The sequence below is a fragment of the Rhopalosiphum padi genome, chromosome 3 (genome assembly GCF_020882245.1).
Source record: "Rhopalosiphum padi isolate XX-2018 chromosome 3, ASM2088224v1, whole genome shotgun sequence".
Classification (NCBI taxonomy): domain Eukaryota; kingdom Metazoa; phylum Arthropoda; class Insecta; order Hemiptera; family Aphididae; genus Rhopalosiphum; species Rhopalosiphum padi.
In genome coordinates this window covers 57778741-57802324 of record NC_083599.1, presented here as the reverse complement: position 1 = coordinate 57802324, position 23584 = coordinate 57778741, and the positions used below count along the sequence as shown (strand labels likewise).

At 31.3% G+C, this 23584-nt stretch overlaps 2 protein-coding genes across 2 annotated transcripts; both read left to right on the top strand.

Annotated features, from left to right (window-relative positions):
- The first annotated feature begins 10327 nt into the window (after positions 1–10327).
- On the top strand, positions 10328–10996 carry LOC132925226 (uncharacterized). Its single transcript, XM_060989638.1, has one exon. The coding sequence runs from the start codon at positions 10328–10330 to the stop codon at positions 10994–10996; it is 669 nt and encodes a 222-aa protein (XP_060845621.1).
- A 5891-nt stretch (positions 10997–16887) lies between these two features.
- On the top strand, positions 16888–18893 carry LOC132925225 (piggyBac transposable element-derived protein 4-like). Its single transcript, XM_060989637.1, has 4 exons — positions 16888–16996; positions 17074–17154; positions 17221–17274; positions 17341–18893. Exons 1-4 carry the CDS (start codon positions 16888–16890, stop codon positions 18891–18893), a joined length of 1797 nt encoding a protein of 598 aa, XP_060845620.1.
- Positions 18894–23584: the final 4691 nt, after the last annotated feature.

The following is a 23584-nucleotide window of genomic DNA, read 5'->3' as shown; positions in this document are numbered from 1 at the left end:
GTATTAATAAATAACTTAAACCTACCTAATTACTACTAAACTTAAATAAAGAATATTTAATTTAGATTATATTAGTTCTATTACTGTACATTTATACCTATATGAATTTTATACTTGGTAATATTGTCTTTTTGTACATAATTTACAATTTACCATTGTAAATAAATAAATGTGCTTATGTGTGGTTATAATAGCAAATTTAACTGGGTTATCTAAATTTAAATTAGTTACTTTTGAATACTATAAGTAATTTAAAAATATAATTTATTATAGTAAAATTGTACAAAATTCCCTCACGAAATACCAATTTTCAGTTATTACAACAACTATAAAGTTTAAAATGATTAATTTAAAAATGGTGTATTCCAAATAATAATTTATATTAATAATATTGAATACAAATATAAGACATCCATTACAATGACATGCTCGAAACTACTGTACAGACCCACTTGTCCATCTTTTTTTAATGTATTAGGTAATCCTAAACAAATAGGATTAAACAATATTTTACTTTAAATTATCAAACATCAACATAATATTTAATTTGTTGTTTGTATTAAATTGTCTTTACCTAAGAATCTACAAATAAGTAAATAATGTATATTATATATTGTTGTATAATATAAAAGAAAAAATATTTTAAGAGTTATAATATCATATTTTATCATTATTTAGTTCCATAAATAAATATAACTACTATATAATAGAATATTAAATAATCACTTGTACTAGTAAAAATAAACATTTAATTTATAATACAACAATAAATTATATTTTTAAACCAAATAAATAGCAGTCTTGTAAAAAATACTTTTGTTTTGTATTCAAAATATGTATTCTTATAGTACTCGAATACTTTTTTCTGCTAGTTTTGGAAAGGTTGGAATTAACAATTATAGATAATGATTAATAATACATCAATATAATATTTTTACAAATGGTTATTGCATTTATATAATAAATTTTATAGTAGTTAACAATTTAATTATCAAATATATTTTCATTACATTTTACCAACATTACTTTTTCAAAATTGTCATTATTAATACGACCACATTTCTTTGTGAACACTGCGCTTCTGACACTGAAAATCCTTTCAACAGATGCACTACTTAGAAGGGGGGGGGGCCAATGAAGACCATTTGAATTGAAGATATTTAATTTAATAATTATTAATTAAGTAATTTATTAGGATTTTTTAATAAATAAGTGTATATTTCATTTTCAATTGAAACTTTTAATGAGCTTTTTTTTGACTATGCAAAAAAATCATTCTCACCAGCTTTACAGTTTTCCTCATTTTCACTAGATATGAATTTTGAGCATCAAATAATTTAGCATGCATTTCTATTGCAGCATCTGTAAGCTATCATATGTTGTGACATACCTGTAGCTGCTTTTGAAGAAAGAAGGAAAATGGGAGGTACAAATACTATTGTTCAAGTCGATGAATCTTTAATGCGTGGTAAAAGAAAGTACAACAGAGGACGATTATTAGGGGCTGATATTGCTAATGAAAATGTGGATGTAAACGAGGCGAGCGACGAAGAGGAACCTGATTTTAGTAATAGAAATTATGGCAAAAAACTTACTGGTCCATGAGTGTAACGAGAGAAATAATAAGAGAAATATTATTTTCGTTCAAATATATAATTTTTCTAAAAATAATTACAGCATGAAAACCCACTGATTATCACTATAAGTGGATATTGTTATTATCGTAGACATCTAATGAGCCGATGTGTATCATTAAAACATGATAAAGTGTGCCTTTAGTATTTAATTTCAATCAATAATAATCAATATTAAATTTTGTTTCAAAATTGGTAAAAATGCTATGGAAACTTTTGAACTGATTAAATTGGCTTTTGGAGATGTTTCACTAAGCCGTTGTGTAACTTTTGACTGGTTCAAACGTTTTAAAGAAGGTCGGATATCCATTGAAGATGATCATCGTCCTGGGCGTCCATCATCATCAAAAACAATTAACAAATGATACCATTGATCTTGTTCGAAACAAAATTAGAAACGACCGAAGATTAACTGTCAGAAAAGTAGCCAATGAAGTTGGTATATCAATTGGCACTTGTCATTCAATTTTATCAGATGAATTGGGTATGAAAAGAGTGTCCGCAAAATTTGTACCAAAATTGTTAACGGAGGAGCAAATGGAACATCGCATTGAAGTGTGTTTAGAACTAAAAAATCGGGTTTCTAATGACCCAAATTTTATTAAATCAATTATTACGGGTGATGAAACATGGGTATATGGATATGATCCCGAAACCAAAGTGCAATCATCGCAATGGAAGACCGCAATTTCACCTAGTCCAAAAAATGTCGTCAGGTCCGATCAAACATCAAAGCAATGCTCATTGTTTTTTTTGATTTTTTTGGTTTAGTTCATTATGAGTTTGTACCTACGGGTCAGACAATAAATCAAGTGTTCTATAAACAAGTATTAGAAAGATTAAGAGAGAAAGTACGCCGTAAAAGACCAGAAGTGTGGAAATCAAAGTCATGGTTTTTGCACCATGACAATGCACCAGCGCATTCAGCACTTTCCATACGTGAATTTTTGGCATCTAAAAATATACCAGTGGTACCTCAGCCACCATATTCACCTGACTTAGCTCCGTGTGATTTTTTTTGTTTCCGAGACTAAAAAGTACCCTCAAAGGCCATAGATTTGAAGACGTTAACGAAACTATCCATAACGCGACATAAGAGCTAAAGGCTATAACTATGGAGGAAATTCAAAGGTGTTTCAAAAAGTGGCAAGACCGTTGGGAGTATTGTATTAAAGCTAAAGGACACTATTTTGAAGGTGATCCATTTAAATAGTTAGTAAGTTTTAAGTATAATGTGTAATAAATTTTGTCTGGGTATTTATTGAACACACCTCGTATTAAAAAGAAATTATGACATATCCCCAGGTACCAAAAAAATTGCTTACAACCAAGAAGGGGCAAACAATTATACTCTATACCTTCGGATGTTAAATTAGGTAACTTGGGAGCACATTGGATTGAATATTCTAGTAGAAGGGGTAGATGTGAAGTTTGTAGTAAAAAAAAATTGAATCCAAACCATTCAGTAAATGTTCTATATGTAAAGTTTTTTTATGTCAAAATGAAAAAAAACCCTGTTTTAATTGTAACAAAATTGAAAACGTGGTTGTTCTCTGTATTTATTAACTCTTCTTTATTCAAAGCAAAAATTATTTCAGTCGTACAAAATACCAATATTATTTACAATCGTTTTAAATAATGAATACAATCAAAACAAAATAATACAATGGAATTTCTATAACGTAATACTTATATAAATAATAATAATAATAAAATAATAATAATATAGTACCTAAGCGGATGTGATGACATTAGGTAAGGAAGAAAATATGTATATATAATAAATGAGAGTGGTTCAAATATGATCGAGACAAACGCTGTAGATGGCGCGCATGTATGTTTCAAAGTTCGGGGCGTGAGTATGTGATAGCACCCTCTTACGAATAGTTTGACATTGTTTTTATCGGAGCACGTGTTTCACGCGTGTGCTACGACCGTGAGTGAACGTCAAGTGCTGACTGCCATTGCGCAACGTATTATCATTCGTATTTTTAGTGGGAGAAGACGTTAAATACACGGATATTTTTGTGCGTTTGCAAAAGCAGTTCGGTAGTGAGTGCCTGAGTAGGGCTGCCGTGTTTAAATGGGCAAAAGCATTCAAGGATGGCCGCATAATCGTCGACTGCGAACCAGCGTCACACCAGAAAACGTGTACTGTGACCGGCAGGGCGTGCGTCGATTTCCTGCGCACTCAACGTACCATCAATGCTGTATACTACTCTAACCTTCTGAAAACACTCGTGAAACCCGCTTATCTCTCGAAACGGAGGAGCATTCCAGCACGAAGTGCGATTCTCCTCCAGGATAACGCGCGTCTCACGCTCGATATAATATCGAAATTGGGGTGGAAGGTACTGGAACACCCTCCCTACAGTCCGGACTTATCGCCCTGCGACTACCTGCGACTACTGTTTGGATCACTAAAAGAGACCCTCGGAGGTCAAAAGTTCAACACCGACGACGAGATAGAGGGGTTCGTGCGCACATGGCTGTCCGAGTTGCCCAAGGAATTTTTCGATATATTATATTACAAAATTAATGATTTACAATCTTTGTAAAATGCTTAAAAATTAAATAAATATATAAATTATTGAAAATTTATAAAATTAAAAAAAACATTATTTTGCATGATAATTTTCGAAACAGGATCCTAAACATAGAGGTGGATTCTGTGGACAGAGAGAACAGTAGTATGATGTATCTTTGCGTTTGCCAATTTCTTTACAGTAACTACATCATTTGCGTTGAACTTTTGTTGTTTTTTCGCTTTTTGGTAAGAGCTGTAGAGTATGTACAAATGGAACTGCAGTCGGTAATTTAGTCGAAATTTCATTTTGTTTTTCTCCAAGTTCGCCAGTTTTATCATCTTTTTTTAACAATGAACGTATGATATTTAGCCGAAAATTATAAAAAGGTATTTTACGTTCATTTTGACAATATAAAAGATAAGAATTGAGAAGTAGCTGTTGTAAAATGTGAATACCAACTTTCTTGTACCATCGAAAAGTTTTTCGTTCACACGGGTAGTAGGACATCAATTGATCTTGACGATCTACACCTGACATATAATCATTATATTTTATAATTGGCAATGGTTTTTTTTTCTTGTCTCCACGTTTATTTTTTGTATCTACCATATCTGCAGTCCATTCTGTTAATATGCCCAAAACATCCCTTTTGTCCTTCCACTTGAATACACAGATCCCGTTGTAAAAGTACTTAGATATATTTTCTCCTTTTTTTAATTTTTTTTAACAATGTCGATTGGATTTTTTTTCCTATTTGAACGTAATGTGCCGGTACAATAAGTATTTTTTGAAAGTAGTGTCTGAGCTAAATTTACGCTATTGTAGAAATTGTCCATGTAAAGCGAATGACCATTGAACAATTTTCCTTCCATAAGGTTCATAACTACGTTTTCCGTGTGACTATTAGAATGCGGTTGTTCAAGCTGTGACAGTTTTTGTCCAGTATAAATCATAATTTTTAAATTCAGGCCATTTGGCTCAGCTAAAATATATAATTTGATACCAAATTTATGCCTTTTCCCCTGTATATATTGTCGAAAAATTAATCTACCACGCCATAATATCATTGACTCATCTATGGATAAATTTTTACCAGGATAATACACCTCATCCATTTTATTATTAAAATATTCCACAATTGATTTAATTTTAAAAAGTCTATCATTGGGGTCCAAAGCGTCATGGCTAAAATGTAAAACTCGAAGAATTAATAAAAAACGATTTCTACTCATGTGTTTTTTGAAACATGGAATACTAAATAGATCATCTTGTTTCCAATAGTCCTCAAGTTTATTTAAACGTATTATTCTAGTGTGATAAAGTAGCCCTAGAAATACTTTCAGTTCAGTGGTAGTTAAATCTTTCCAATGAGTTATCCTAGATTTTTCTGACGAAAGACTAAGAACTTCAACGGCATAATAATTAGTTTCTTCTACTATAAAATTATAAAAATCATCAGATACTAGCAAATCAAAATAATCGATAGGCTCATGTCCCTTTAGTTGTACTTTCAACCCTGCATTTCCTATAAACGGAATTAACGGGACCTGCACTGGATTAGAACTCCAATGCTCAGCCGATATGCTATGTCTTATTTCGGGTATGTCTGCCTCCGTCAAGAAATTATTTTAAGAATCGCTTTCCTCTGTATCTACTTCAAAATCACTATCTCCATCATCTAAATCTGACTCTTGTAACAATGCCAATAATTGTTCGTCAGTCAACGTCTTACGCCTCGTTACTACTGGAGACCTCTCACGTGATGGTCCTGGTTGACTATCCATATTTATACTAGGATCCAATAATTTCTACATAATAATATAATGATAAATAGTCGGTAAAAATTTATATGATATATCATAATATCAAGTATACTATATGGTATGCACTAGGCATAAATAAAATAAAATAAATAAGTATTTTTTTTGCATTATATATTTATATGAAACAAAAAATATAATATACAATAGTATTCAAATAAAAATAATACGTAATTATAGGTAGTAAAAGTAAATAATAGCAAGTACCACCTAAAAATTATGTAACATAAAACTGAAATAAAAAAACTTACCGTCAAAATAATTATAAATTGTTATATAATAAAATAAATGTTATAAAATAAAATAAGCAGTAGCTAGTCATCCATTATAGTTTTGTAGATAATGCGAAATGAAACAAATTAACTAGTGGCAAAGTAGCCATATTGCATGATACAGTATGTTACAAATGTTACAATAGTTGTTATAATATTTGTAAATGATAATATCAGTAGAAAAATTCATAATATATCTAATATACACTCTGTATACGTTCATAAAGCCGGGTTTACACGTAACAATAAATCGTTACAATGTAATTGACAATTTATCGAAATAGTGAATATTGTTTACACGCTACGATTTCTTGTCCAATATTCTTTGTCGACCACGGTTCATCACAACTCAGTTGGCCATTAGCTTTCGCCATGGAGGAAGTACTGTTCTGGTCGTTATATCTAGTTTGTTTAGCGAAAAAAGCAAAACAGTCACGAAGACCAAGAAGAAAGTGGAGCCGCAAATGGTTGCTGAAGAAAAGGGAATTTTCTCATATAAACTTATTGCGAGAATTACGAAATGAACCCAATGACTGGCGAAATTATTTGAGAATGGATGAAGAGACTTATGTTGAGTTGTTAAAGTTAGTTTCTCCGTTTATCGTAAAAAAAGACACTGTTATGAGAAAAGCCATATCTCCACACGAGAGACTCTCAGCTACCTTACGATTCCTTGCTACCGGAAGAAGCTTTAAGGACATGGAATTTTCAACTGCCATTTCTAAACCGGCTCTCTGCAAAATAATTCCGGAAACCTGTGAGGCTATCTACAAAGTATTAAAAAAATACATACAGGTATGTTCACTAAATTTTTTTTTATTTACTTTTAAACCATAGACAATACAAATATTATAATTTATAATCAAATGTAATAGGTACAATATAAAGTGAATAATTATAGAATATGTTTTACACGTGAAAATGCCCTTTTACTAAATGAATTTTGAAAAGAAACTAGAAACATTGTTTTCCATTGATTGGTTGAGATCTGTGTTAATCGTTTTACTTGAGCTTGGCATGTAGTTTGAGTAAATGAGTAGCTGAATTTCGAGCTGTTGAGATTCTGGTTGCTGAATATTTAGTTGTTTAGAATTGGCTTGTTCTGGTTCGTTTGTATGAGAGATTGGCGGTGTCGTATTAGAGAGATGTTGAGCATTTGGAATTGTCATGTTTGAGAGATGTTGAGAGTTTGGCAGTTGATGCTCAAATATTCGAGGTATCTATGTAGGATGATAAAGTTGAGGATTAAATTGTAGCAAGTCATTATTTTCGAATGTATGGTGTGGTTGACTGTTCATTACTTTAAAATCTTTAGTGAGTGCCTCAAGCTCCCCCTCAAAAATCACGTCATTTATGAGTTTTCGAGCGTATACGGCCTGGTTTCCTTTAAGAGAACGTAGCTTGTGGGCTATATACTTTCCGTAGGCTTCAAATTCATCATCGGGACGAATAGCTTTTAGTTGTTGTCCCGCTAGCTGCATCACCTCATCTGTCGGAGTTAGTTTCTTTTTCCGCTTTGGCTGCGGTCCGATAGGTGATGGTGTCACACTTCGTGATGTAGTTGATCTATCATCACCTGATGTTGGCACAACTGATGTGGTGACCTCTCGTTGGTAGGAATGGTCTAAATCCGTAGATTCAGAATCTTCCTGAAATATAATAGAGCATATATTTTTAGTTGCCTTAAAAAGTATAAGAATATACTATGGTAGACAACAATTTTTGTTAATTTTGTAGAAATTTAAACTTCAAAATTTTAATTTTAAATAATTAAAAAAATTATGCATAGTATTTTTGATATTTTTCAACTGCATAACTAAAGCCTTGTATTACTTAGCCTTGTACTTTTCAAGTTTTTTGAACGAATCAAATTTTATTGACATTCATAGAAAAAAAAACTAAAACTACTTTTTATTTTTTATTAGAAAAAGAATATATACAATCTGTAAGGCTTTCTACACACGGAGCTATTAAAAAAAAACTAAACTGTTTTGTGATTGAAATTACTAATCGGTTACTAACGTATTGGTGACTCAGATCGATACACGAGGCTACTCATAACATACCTACTCGTGATCGAAACCTGTAGTTTGTTCTGGGTGACTATGGATGAAGGACGTTTTTCGTTATCTTTTTGCTACACCATGGATGTTGACAGTGATTCTAGTGATGAAGAAGTAATAACAGCATACTACTATTACAGGAGAAATAAAAAAAATAGAAGGTTTTGGGTTCATACATCGAAAAAAATTTTCATTACCGATTATTCATTGCTGCAAGAGAATTGAACCTTTCCGATACTAAATTTTTATGTTTTTATCGGATGTCAAAAGAAAGTTACTTATATTTGGTGAACCTGATTTCCCCTGCCATAAACAAGCGAGATACAAACATGAGAGAGTGTGTGAATGCCGAGGAACGGATATTAATTACACTCAGGTAAGTAACTTACTTTTTTATCTACTTAATGCAAATTTAAACACTTTATTGAAATTAGTAACATTTACCTATATAATTAGCATATTAGTAATATTTTTATAACAATAAACATATCATTTTTTTATCTTATATATGAAAACATTTTAATAATTTTAAAAAGAACCTAAAACAAAATATTATACTTATTTATTCCTGTTGGTTTAATTCGTACAAGGCTTCATTAACTGCTTCATAGTACTTTTCAGAACTATTTTGGTTTATAGTTTGTAATGTGTTAGGTTGAGAGGTTTTATGAGCATTTTCATTCTGAGATATCAGTAGAATTTGTTGATCTATTGACGGCGTTGTAGATGAAGACGAGAATGAATGAATAGGTGTGAATGCCGAATTGTTTGACAAAATGTCATCAACTATCTGAAGTGATTTGCGCTTGAACTGCCGTACTTCTTCATCAGACATTTTCAAAACATCAGGTAGCATACTAAGAAGAAACATTTTTAAAGATTCTGCTTTTGGATCCTGATTAGCATTGACTGAAGAGTTCTCTGTTCTGGCTTTTTTTTTTGCCTGGAAATATTCTAGAAATGCTTTGTCCACTGCTTCGTTTTTTAATCCGCGTTTTTTGTTTGACACGTATGATGGCGAAGACTCGGATTGACTCAGAGTAATGTTATTCTTCTTTTGGGGCATGTCAGTAGCTGAAGGTGTGTATAATGATGTAGAAGGCGATGGCGAAGTTGGCGTAAGATGTGGTTGAAATGGTGAAGATTGCTGTGGGTCAAGTTCGGAGTTGTTAAAGTCAATTTCTTCAGATTGTTCAAAACTTTCCTTCTGTTCTGGGGGATTAGGAAGATTTCCCGAAGGCACACCTAACGCCTTAATATATGGAACTGTAAATTGCATAGCTTCTAATAAATAATATGCTTTCTTTGGTTTTGCTCCAGAACCACTTGGTGCTGGTTTCATGTTACGCACAAAAACAGCACGAAGGTTCTTCCACTTATCTTTGCATTCAGATACTAAAAAAAAGATAACATTCAGACTATACATAATTTGTAATAACAATCTAGTGTTATACTGCTATTTTTACGCAAACCCGATTAACTACAACCCCTCCTTGTAATCTACTGTACAGCAGTGACACACACTTGACTACCTTTTTATGATTGTTTATTTCATTTTGCAGATACTTGGGTACAGGTGGGACATTTGCGTCAATTGCTGTTTATTTTGGTAGAGGAGAATCTACAGTTGGTGGAATTGTGACGGAAACAGTAAAAGTGATTTGGGAAGTGTTGGAAAAAACATTCATGCCAATACCAAGTACAGAGCAGTGGAAAGGAATAGCAAAACGTTTTGAAACACTCTGGAATCTTCCAAACTGTATAGGGGCCATCGATGGCAACATGTAAGAATTGAAAAATTTCCAAATAGTGGTTCTTCTAATTTCAATTACAAGTTGTATCATTCTATGGTGTTAATGGCTTGTTGTGACGCTGACGGGTTATTCACTATTATCGAAACGGGCTTTCCCGGAAGAAACAACGATGGGGGTATATTCAGTGCCTCAGCAATGAAATATTGGATCCAAAATGCAGGACTTAATATCCCTCCTCCCACACCATTAACATACGATGAAAATTATAGTCCGTTTCCTTATTACTTTGTTATTTGCTGATTTCGAAAAAGCAATTCACTCGGCCGCATTATTTGTTTGGCCATCTGTCGAATTAAAAGGATGCCGATTCCATTTAGGCCAGAGTTGGTGGAGAAAAATTCAAGCTCTAGGTTTGAGTAATGAATATAATCTAAATTCAGAAATAAGCAATTACCTAAAAATATTTTTTGGTCTCCCTTTTTTGAAACCTGAAGATGTAGAAAACTGTTTTACCGATGATATAGTATCAATTTTACCACAGAATAAAAAAGTAGAAACATTTACAGATTATATTTTAAACACATATTTAACCCCCGATTGTGACTTTCCTCCTTCTTTATGGGCAATGTATTCGGGATCAATTACAAGGACAACAAATAGCTGTGAAGCTTTCCATTCAAAATTAAACGGTATGTTTTATTCTGCTCATCCAAATATCTATAAATTTATTGATGTACTTAAAAACGTACAAAAAGACACTTACATAAAAATTCGTAGCAGTAGTCAAAGGAAGAAAATAAGACGTGAAATATGTGAAAAACAAGAATTTTTAAGAAATCAAATGATGAAATACGACTTTAACGAAATTACACGTTTTGATTATGTTAAAACTGTATCGTTCAAATTTTTACCGAGCCACAAATAATATTACAATAACATGTGAAAACTATAACCTTATAACCTAACTTATATTTTTTGGAATTTTTTTTTTAATTATTATTTTTATATTTAACGACGAAAACAATATTTTTGATGTACATAATAATTACGAAACGATAAAAAACAATATTTTTAACCTACCTTTAGCAATATAATATTTTATGTTGCTATTGACAGTCCTAAGTCTGTATTAAATGGGAAGGAAAATAATGTATTTATATTGGACGCAATTAGTATAGTTGTTAAATATTATCGGGACGCAATTAGCGTAGTTGTTAAATATTATCGGGACGCAATTCGTATGAAAAAGGGATCTTGGGACGCAATTCGTTTGCTGCGGCTTTAGTATAATCTTTTCTAGAATTTTTGAGAATGAAGGTAAGAGGCTGATAGGACGGTATGAGGAAGGCAGGTCAGGAGGTTTATCAGGTTTTGGAATTAGAATAATTATGGAGTGTTTCCAAGAACGAGGAATGTGGGAGAGACGAAGAATTGAGTTGAAGATGAAGGTTAAGAGAAGAATGGCTTTTTTGGGCAAATGTTTTATAATTCGATTTGTTATGAGGTCGTGACCTGGGGATTTTTTGTTTGATAATTTACTGATAATAAATTGAATTTCGCTGGGGGAGGTATGTTTAGTGGGTAAGGACATAGGAAGACAATTGGTTAGAGATTTTTCAATGAAGGATGTGTGGTCGACGGTGCAACACGATTGCGGACTTTTTACCTTTTTACCTGAAAAAAACATAACACGATTGCGGACTTTTTACCTTTTAATATTTGAGAAAAAACAACACGATTGCGCACCTTAAATATTTTTTCTTTGAGCAAACACAAATATTTAAATAAATTTACCAACATTAATAATAACTTAATACGTATAGTAAAAAAATCTTATAGTATATCACAGTAATTACGCGTCAAAAAAAGGAATAATATGCCGATATTTATTTATAAAAATAAAGAATTAAGATACACTCATAACGATAAACAAATATTTAAATAATTTTAAATAAATGGTTATAGTTTAAGAAACACACCTATAATAGTATAGTATACGTATTACGTATACACAATTGTTACGGCCAGTGGATACTATTATATGGCGTCTAATAATATTTTATTACTATAATAACCGATAATAACTGATAAAGTGATAAGTGTTATAGTTGCTGTGCTTTTCCAACGTACGAGTATTCACATCTGTTAATATTTATTGTACCGAATTTTATTTTATTGATAATTAACTAATACTGTACGTCAAAGAGATCTATAATGTGATAGTCGTAGCCCGTCGGTCACATTCTCACGTCATATTATCTAAACGTTATATTATATTGAGACAGTCTAAATTGTGCAACGTATATATTTCCGTTTTATTTTTGTGCAATTTTGTTTTGGGAAAATGGAGAAACAAATACAAAAAAAATTTGAAACAGAAAAAGGTAAGCCGTGTATTTTAGTTGAAGATTATAAATATAGTGAATTTAAAATTCTGAAAAAGTGTGGGAACATTCGGTATAACTGTACGAATAAAAATTGTTCTGCCAGTTTACTCGTTGACAAGGATGTAACCAAAGTGTTAAGTATGTTAAATGAGCATACACATGAGGTGATTCCAAAAAATATTATTAATAGGCAAATTGTGAGTTCTCGTTTAAAAAGAAAATGTGAAAATGATCTTCTTACTAGGCCAAATAAAATAATTAGGCAAGAACTTATAAATACCGAAAACGATATCCAGCCGGTTTATTCTGATATAAAGTTATGGAGAAAGTGTATGTATGATAAACGTAGAAAGAATATGCAAAAAATTCCAAAATCGTTAGAGGAAGCGATAACTCAGTTGTTAGATGGTCGTGAAAATATTATAACTAATACTGGTGAACTATTTTGTCATATGGAAGAAACTTCAAGTCCAATTATATTCACTTGCAAAACTAATCTTGAACTATTGAGTCAATCTTCTCATATTTTTGCAGACGGTACATTTTCATATGCACCCAAATATTTTGAACAACTGTATTCAATACATATATTACAAAATGGTTTTTATGCTCCTATAATTTATTGTTTTTTAATTTCAAAATCAACTGAAACTTATATACAAATGTGGCACACAATTATTAATTTATGTTTAAGATTCGACATAAATATACAAAATTCATTAAAGTGTTCAAATTTTCATTTTGATTTTGAAAAGAGTGCTCACAACGCTGTTAGACATTTTTTCCCAAACTGCAAAATTATGGCCTGCAGATTTCATTTAGGCCAATCATGGTTCAGGAAAATTCAAAGTGACAGTAATTTATTAAAAAACTATAATTCAAAATCTGAACTAGGTGTATGGTTGAAACAATTTTTTGCACTTGGATTTTTACCTTCGGAAGATGTAGAAGATGCTTTTACTTATTTAATTGAAAATAGCCCTACTGATAATTTTGAATTTACTGATTATATACTGAACAATTATATATCATCTGATGCCGCTTTCCCACCGATTTTATGGGCAACTGAACCTTCAACAGAGGCAAGAACGACCAATGGGCCAGAATCTTTCCATAGCCACTATAATGCTCAGTTTTATACTTCTCATCCATCTATTCACCAAGTTATACATATTTTATTGGATATTATGTGATAATAAGTGAAACTTATTTAAAAATATATAGTATAAAACAACAAAATATTAACAAGCCTCGTAAAGAGCAAGAAGAGAATATTGCATTTATAATTAACACTTGGGAAAAATATAAAAATAATGAAATATCTTTAAATGATTATTTGCTGATATTAGGACCACGTTTTTGTGCTAAAAAGTTATAAGAACTTGATTTTTATTATATATATATATGTATATTTTTATTTTGACGCGTAATAATAAGTTACTGTAATGTATATACATATACTTTTTTTTTTACTATACGAATTATGTAATTAATTATTATTATTGTCATCGTTATGAGTGTATCTTAATTCTTTATTTTTATAAATAAATATCGGCATATTATTCCTTTTTTTGACGCGTAATTACTGTGATATATTATAAGATTTTTTTTACTATACGTATTAAGTTATTATTAATGTTGGTAAATTTATTTAAATATTTGTGTTTGCTCAAAGAAAAAATATTTAAGGTGCGCAATCGTGTTGTTTTTTCTCAAATATTAAAAGGTAAAAAGTCCGCAATCGTGTTACGGCCGTGGTCGATGTTGTTGACGTCGGGGTGAGGAGAGAAATTATTTTCTAGAAGAGAGGCAAACAGGTTTGATTTTTCTAAGTTGGTCTTAGCGAAGGATCTGTCAGGATATCTAATTGGTGGTATTACATTTTTTTTATTTAGGATTTTTTTAGTAGCTTTCCAAATAGAATTGTTTGAGTTAGATAGAGAGTGTAAATATCGTTGGTAATTTTCCGTGTTGTGAATGCGTAAAAGGTTTTTGAGGGAGCACGCAAGATTGTTATAGCGACTTTTGTCACTGGGGAGGTGGGTATGGTGCCATCGGTTTCTAGCTCGGCGTTTTTCAACAAGCAGTTTTGAGAGGTGTTCAGGGAGAAATTTTTTATTGTGGTTGGTGGGCAAGGAGGTTGAAGAGTCAAGCGCGGCGTTTTTTATCAGCGTGGTGAAGGTCGAGACAGCAGAGTCTATCTCTTCAGTAGATTTTAAAGATATGTTTAGAGATATATTGTTTTCAACGATGTGGGAGAATTTTTTCCAATCGGTTATCCCTGGGGTGAGAGTGGGGAATTTTTTCAGTGAGACCAGTTGATTATTTAAAGTTAATAGGATAGGAGTGTGATCAGACGAGAGGTCTGCGAGATTGGCAATATTATAGTTAATGTTATTAGGAAGAGTATGAATGAAAAAGTCAAGAATGTCGGGGACTCTGTTGGAATGTGATGGCCAATATGTTGGATCAGGAGGAGACAAGTATTTTAGATTGTTAGAAAGTAGAGATCTGTGTAGCGAAAGGCCTCTAGTATTGGATACTCTAGATCCCCATAAGTTATGTTTGGAATTGAAGTCACCTCCGGATAAAAATGTGTTACCGAGGGATTTGAAGTACTGAGTGAAATCATTGTCGGTTATTTTATTAGCGTGTCCCGGTGGACAGTATACAGATGAGATTGTAGTGGGTACATGGTTTAGTGAAATTGCTATATTTGTAGCTTGAAAGGATGGAGTTTGGAATTGTGGAAGTACAGCGTGACTAATGTTTGTTTTTATTAATAATGCAGAACCAGCATGCGCAGTACCATCAGGGTGATCGCAGAGGTATGTTGAGTAACAGGGAATATGAAAATTTGAGTGTGTGGTGAGGTGGGATTCACTTATTAGAAGTATGTCTATGTTATTTAGAGTAAGAAATGCTTTTAATTCATTTTTTTGTTGCAATAGGCCGTTTGCATTCCAAAGAAGGATGGATATCGGGTGGAGAATAGTTTCGTGATTATTTATCATCTTTAGAAACTATAAGTTTATTGATAACAGTGGTTAATAGAGAGATTAGAGGACAGATTAGGTTTTTTAGTTCTTCGAGAAAAGATGAAAGTTTGAGGGATATGTCTGGATCGGGGGGAGTAAGATTGGTTGGATTGTTTGCGTTTTCGGTGGTGGCTTGGGCGTATGTTTTGGGGAAGTTTGAGGCTGAAATTGAAGTAGCGTTTACAGATGTTGGGTGAACATAATTTGATTGAGAGTTAAAGTTTTTTTTTGATTGTAGAGTAGATTGAAATTCTTTATGAACTGGGCATCCTCGGTAGTTCGCAGGGTGGTCACCGCAGCAGAGAGCACATTTTGCTGGGAGACTCTGGGATTTTTGGCATGACGTGGACAGGTGGTTGGCTCCTCAACGGACGCATTTTGGGGGATGGTTACAATAAGATTTGGTGTGTCCAAACGCTTGACAACGGAGACATTGTATTGTTAAATTGTTGGCTCCAGGTTCTTCGATTTTTATTTTGGTGTAGTACAAAAAATCGATCGAAAATATGTCTTTATTGTTGATGGCTGGCTCCAGGTCAATAAAAAAGAGCGGGAGAGGAAGTTTTGTATTTCGTTGGAGAACATTGGTGATGTTTCTGATTTGATGACCGTGGGCAAGTTATTCATTTTTGATTTCTTCTATTGGTGTAGTGTGGTGGAGATTTCTCAGTATTACCCGATACGCCCTATCTTGTTTCAGTTGGTATGTATGGAAATCTGCTTTGGACTCTTGCAGAAATTTGATAGCCAAACGGTACGAGTCTGCTGAAGTAGAGGAAAGATTTACGCCATTAGTTGAGCTTTTGCATGAGAAATGTTCACCTTTGATTAACTTTTTGATGGAGTTACAGAAAGCATTGAAGTCATTAACTACGCGAATTAAAACAGGTTGACCGCCACGGGTTTTTTTTAAGATTACTCAACACCGCCATGAGACTTAATTTGGGGTCTCACCTATATTACTGAAAATCGTGTATGAGACTCTTTTTGGGATCTCAATGATCAGTTAGAAATAAATGCTGATACTCTGAAAAGAGTCTCATTTAACATGATTTTGATTACAGAATCGGATTCTACAGTGTGACCACATTAATTTGGTCTTTGTAGCGAACGTTTATCTTTATTTTTTCATTTTAAATTTATTTATAACAATTAAGTTTTCTGGTCATGTTTGTACAATGTATTTGACCATGTTTGTGGTTTTATATTTCTGGTTTTTGTTTTGTATAATATGATATTTACCGCTACTGATAATATAGAACTTGATAATACGATAAAAATTAAATTTATGATACGATAACGTTTTTTTTAAAAAATTTTTGCTTTACTGTTTTACTTTATTTATTTTTGATGTACTGTCTTACTGTACTTAGTTTTCAAATAATTTATAAATGAATTCACAAGAGATAAGTGATTTAATTAATTCTGATTTTGAGGAATATCCTGATGACTCAGATGACGATCCTACATGGGAGTTATCCCACAATAATAATTTGACTAGTAAGTGCCTGTACATTATTATTTATAACACACAATGATTTTTTAGTATCCATATTTTCATATTATGTTATACTTAGATGAAAGTGATTCAGAAACTGATGAAATTAAAACAAATCGTTGCCTATTTCCAGAAACTAGTAACCTTAGTAATCACAATGGTAATTATATATAATACTTGAATTGTACAACAGTTGAACTGAGTTATTTATTATTTTATTATTTAGCTGACCCTCTGGCAGTTTATATGGATTTTGAAGAAGATAATGTTTATGACTCTGGTAAATTAAAACTAATTTTATACATAACATATACTATTCTATATTTATAGTATATTTTGTATATAGATGTTTCTCATATTAGTGACTCAGTAGACGATTTCATTGTCACACATAAACCACGTGGAAGACCAAAGAACCCAGTATCTGAACCAAATCGTCAGTGGCGAGTTGACGACAAAGTTATAAATAATTTTATATTCAATCCTAATAATGAAATAACAGGTATTAATCCAGACATATTTGATACCATGATTGATGGGTCACCACTTGATTTTTATCAGCTAATAGTAGATGATGGAATTCTTGGTAAAATTGTTATAGAAACTAATAGATATGCATCCCAGCAAATTAGTGGTAAAAATATATCACCTCACTCTCGTCTTAATAAATGGAAAGACACAAATGTTATTGAATTAAAACAATTTTTTGGACTCCTCATGTGGACAGGTCTAGTTCAATTGCCAACATATGAATTATATTGGAGCAATTCAAAAATTTATAATACTGAATTTGGAACCATCATGAGTAGGAATCGATTTGAAATATTACTACAAATGATTCATTTTTCTGACAACAATCAGATTGATAAAACTAACCGCTTATATAAATTGGGAACTATATTAGATGACATAATGATCAATTCAAATATGTGTATGAAACCTGGTGAATCATTTTGTATTGATGAGTCTTTAATAAAGTTCATGGGTAGATTGTCGTTTAAACAATATATCAAAAATAAAAGAAACAAATTCGGAATCAAGCTATTTAAATTATGCATCCATCCCTGCTATACACTAGCTGTAAAAGTGTATTGTGGAAAGGAAGCCAATCCAGATTTTAATGTTGGTTCCAAAATTGTCCAAGAACTATCAGAACCATTTCTGAATTGTGGTCGAACACTGGTGGTTGACAACTGGTACGCTAGTGTTGAACTTGCTGAACTTTTAAACAGTAAACAAACACATTTAGTAGGTACTTTAAGAACCAACAGGAAATCAAATCCTACAGAAGTGACAGCAAAAAAATTAAAAAAAGGTGAAATTTCATCTATGAGGATTTCATCAAATATTTTAGTTTTAAAATGGCGTGATAAAAGAGAATTATGTATGATCTCATCCAAACATCACAGTCAAATGGTGAAGTTGTCTGTTCGAGGTAAAACCATTATGAAACCAAAAGTTGTAATGGATTATAATGAAGGTAAATCTCCAATAGATTTATCTGATCAAATGAGTGCATATTCAAATCCATTGCGTCGTTGTGTAAAGTGGTACAGAAAAGTAGTGATAGATGCTCTTTTAAATATTGCAGTTGTCAATGCACATGTTTTGTTTACTCAAGTGACAGATAATAAAATATCAATTACTGAATTTCGTACAATGTTAGTAGAAAATCTTATCACAAAAGATTTTGAACCTATTGAATCTATTAACCAAATTAAACATAAACTAGTGAAAACAATAAAAGGTAGATGCAACAAATGCTATAAAAAAATGGTAAAAGAAAAAGGAAGAACATATTCCCAAAAATACTCCAAAAAAACAAGTACAAAATGTGAGGCATGTGACCAAAAAATTTGTTTTGAGTGTTTTTTTGAAGATCACAAAGTATCAAAGTAGTTAATTACCTGTACACCATGCAGTATAATTAAGGTACAAGTCAATTTTTTCAGTTGTTAATTTAATATTTATAAGAAAATAAAATGTGATACTAATTATTTTACTGTGATACCTATTATGTAAAATAAGAAAATTTTACTTTTTAAATTTTTATTTTGTTATTGGTATAATAATCAAACATTTTATTATTTACTATTATTATAATTACTTGTACACCATGCAGTATAATTAAGGTACAAGTCAATTTTTTCAGTTGTTAATTTAATATTTATAAGAAAATAAAATGTGATACTAATTATTTTACTGTGATACCTATTATGTAAAATAAGAAAATTTTACTTTTTAAATTTTTATTTTGTTATTGGTATAATAATCATACATTTTATTATTTACTATTATTATAATTACTTGTACACCATGCAGTATAATTAAGGTACAAGTCAATTTTTTCAGTTGTTAATTTAATATTTATAAGAAAATAAAATGTGATACTAATTATTTTACTGTGATACCTATTATGTAAAATAAGAAAATTTTACTTTTTAAATTTTTATTTTGTTATTGGTATAATAATCATACATTTTATTATTTACTATTATTATAATTACTTGTACACCATGCAGTATAATTAAGGTACAAGTCAATTTTTTCAGTTGTTAATTTAATATTTATAAGAAAATAAAATGTGATACTAATTATTTTACTGTGATACCTATTATGTAAAATAAGAAAATTTTACTTTTTAAATTTTTATTTTGTTATTGGTATAATAATCATACATTTTATTATTTACTATTATTATAATTACTTGTACACCATGCAGTATAATTAAGGTACAAGTCAATTTTTTCAGTTGTTTATTTAATATTTATATAATATTTATCAGAAAATAAAATGTGACAATATACAATTTTATTGAGATGTAAAGTTTTATAAGTAATTCTATACTATTGAGTACCTAAAAAGTTACTTTTTCTCTTGTATATTACTTTATAAGAAATGAAACTGTGATAATCATGCAATTTAAATGTTATATTATAAAATATTATTACTTTTAATTAAAATATTTGCTATGAGAAAAATAACTGAGATAAGTATGATCTTTTGAAAAATTGTTTGGTACATTTTTAACCACATCATGTTCCTAAACAAATATATTCTACAATCTCATATCCTAAATAACATACTAACTAAATGTAGTGGAATGACAGTTATTATTACAATTAATACTTTGAGAACCTATTTAGTGTCTCAATATGTTAGGAACAATCATTAATTTTTTTTACGAGTTACTCATCAGCGCCACGAGACTCTATTAAGGATCTCAGCTAGAATTTATCCAAAATAACTGTAGATAAGTTATATAAGCAATACTAAACCCATATATCAATTTTAAGCAGAATCCAATCATTTTTTTTGTTCAAATAAAATTTGAGTAAACCCATTAAAATATTGAGGCGTCAGGGGGTAAGACCAGTGAGAACCCTAAAAGAGACTCATGGCGGTCAACCTGTTAATATTGGTGGAGGTGGCTTGATAACAGGTGTGGTTATTTCAGGTTCTAAATCCATCTCGGTTGATTGGTTGTCGTTTTGTTTTTCCGAGGGCTCGGTGTAATTTGAAAACAGTGAGAAACGATTTGATGAAACAAATGTTTTACTTTGTTGTGTAGGAGAGCTAGGTGAGTGGGGCAGCGAATGTTTACCATTTCTACTATTTTTATTTGTTTTCACAGTGAACCCGTCGGTTTGGTCGGAAATTTGTTGAGAAGTTACATTATTATTTGACACACTCTGTAGACGAGATTTCTGTATTATTAATGGTGGGACGGATTTAGGTTGTTGATTATCTGGCATTGTGTATGGCGACGGTTATTTTGCCGTTAGATAACGGAGAAGCCTGATAAGGCTGATCGTGCGGGACTGCGGCCGCCCGACGGCCGGCCGTACTATTTTGATATAACCGCGACGATAATTAGGTTGTAATAATTAAGTTTGTTACCGAATATGGATCGGAGGCGCTCCTTTTCGATGGCTTGAAGTTTGGTTTGGCAAGTCAGAAGAATGACACTTTGTTGAATTCGTGGATGTTTTTTCTTTTTAAAAAAACGGACTATAACTTTGTAATTTATTACGAAAAGAAGGATAAACACCGAGACACGATGTTTCATTATCAACGGTCGTGACCGAACTGACTAAAACTACTTAAAACTAAAAATGTCCATAAACAGCTTAAGACAAGTCAAAATATTTTAAAAATTGTATGGTGTATAGAAAATGCTAATATAAAATTATAAACATTCAGTAAAAATGTCATGTATCTACGTCCTACGAACATTTGTTTTAGAGTTATACCAAAAACTAAAATCGATTTTGCGTAAAAATTCCTGTTTTCCTTAATTTTTTGTTTTGTTTTTACCGGTGAATATTATGGAAACTACTGGAAGTTTTAATTTTTGACCCCCCAAAGTACCAACTAGTACTAGATTCACTTTCCTATCAGAAAAGATACTGTTGAAAACACATACACACACACACACACACACATCGCTCTGCTCAGAATCTAAAGAAACTTTTTATTCCAGTTTCCTAAAACAGCAAATGAGTGGATGAAAATCGCTTCAGATTTTGAAGAGAAGTGGCAATTTCCTCATTGTTTGGGTGCGATCGATGGCAAACATGCCAGATCGTTCCACCAAAGGATAGTGGTTCCCAATACTATAACTACAAAAAGACACATAGTATAGTCTTAATGGCTATTGCAAACGCTCACTGCGAATTTATATATTGTGACGTAGGAACGAACGGTAGAATATCTGACGGAGGTGTGATAAATAACACTATTTTCTACGAACGACTTGTAAATAACCAATTGGATATTCCTGCACCTGAACCAGTAAGCTTCGATCTTGACCTGGAATATGTTTTTGTGGGGGATAATGCTTTTGCGATGCGACCTGATCTTAGCCTTTCAGTCGAGATTCACTTAATAACGAGAGAAGAATATGTAACTATCGGATATCGAGAGCACGGCGAGTGGTTGAGAACAGTTTTGGAATTTTAACATCAAGATTTCGTATTTTTAACACTGCAATTAATTTACAAGTGGAAACTATTGAATCAGTAGTTCTCGCATGCTGTGCCTTGCACAATTTATTACGCAAAAAATCAGTTTCCTACACATCTCTTGAATGTTTTGATCACGAAAATACTATGGATGGTACTATTCAACTAGGTGCAAGGTGTAATCCCGATATATTACACAACCTCGAACGACGTTCAGGAGGTCAAGTTTTACAAAGAGCAAAAATTATTCGAGAAAAGTTTTGTACATATTTCAACGGTGAGGGGTCTGTTCCTTGGCAAGAAAAAAGTGCATTGAACGTTTGAAATTTGAAAATATTAAATAAAATATAAAAAAAAAAAAAAAATTTGAAATACAGTTCTTGAAAAAAGATCATCATATTAACTGCTTGTAAGAATTTAGTTTTATTTAGTTTTATAGCGATTTTTTCACTTTACCTACTAGATCAGCGGTTCTTAACCTGTGGTCCGCGGCCCCCTGGGGGTCCGCAACACTCATATCGGGGGTCCGCGGCAACTTTACCACCTAACATAAGTCAATTTGTGACATGAGTGTATTATTACAATATTTTTCGATTATTATTTTTGTTTCATATAAAATTATAAAATATATCTTATATTGTAAGAGATAGGTAAACCTATCTTATCTTTATTACACCGATTACAATGTGGAATTCGATACAATTAAGTATCTAAACCTAATAATTTTACTATTAATATTTATTTATCAGTTTCTTGTTCATACGAATTTATAATAAAAATAATATAAAATAATATAAAATAATTTTATATTACAATTTTTTTTTTTAAATTTAAGTGTTTAATGATGTTCAAGTGTAATGATTATAAATGTGTACATTTTGTTATGTCTACTTCTATAATTTGTAGTATAAAATAGTTATTATAATTTTGGTTATGATAACTTGATATGTTTTGTAAAAAAAAGGTATTTGAAAAAAAATTGGTAGGGGGTCCGCGATCTCTAAAAATCTTTCATCGGGGTCCGTGTTCTACAAAAGGTTAAGAACCGCTGTACTAGATTACAGACAATTCATTTGAACACTATTTATCATTAATTCATTAATACATAGTAAAGTATAATAGTATACTATATAACATTTATATAAAATTATTTATAATTATTGTTCATTATTATTATTAATTATTATTTAATTATTATTATTATTATTATAATTTATTATTAATTATTAAGCTAATTTTACTATAAATAAAAATAATTTGACTTACAATATATTGTTGTGTTTCTTCATCCTCGTCATCCATTGTGTTCCTAGTAGGTCTAGAGTCCTGGTCGTTCAAAAAAATGCAGAAGGTCGAAATACCACAAACTAGGTTTATAGATTTCATCCGCTCCAGCCCCAGATTTTGACGAATTATGAACTTTTGATAGTTCTTTCTTATAAACCGTACGCAATGCATTAATTTTTTTAACAACAATGTTTCTGTCTGCCGAGGGATCAAACTCTTTGTATTTTTTAACCATCTCTTCGTAAGCAAGGCTTTTTTTATTTATGTCTGAGTATTCTTTGCTTTTAACAAGCCACAAGCAGGGAAAACTTTTATATAGCTCAATAAATTCTCTCAAGA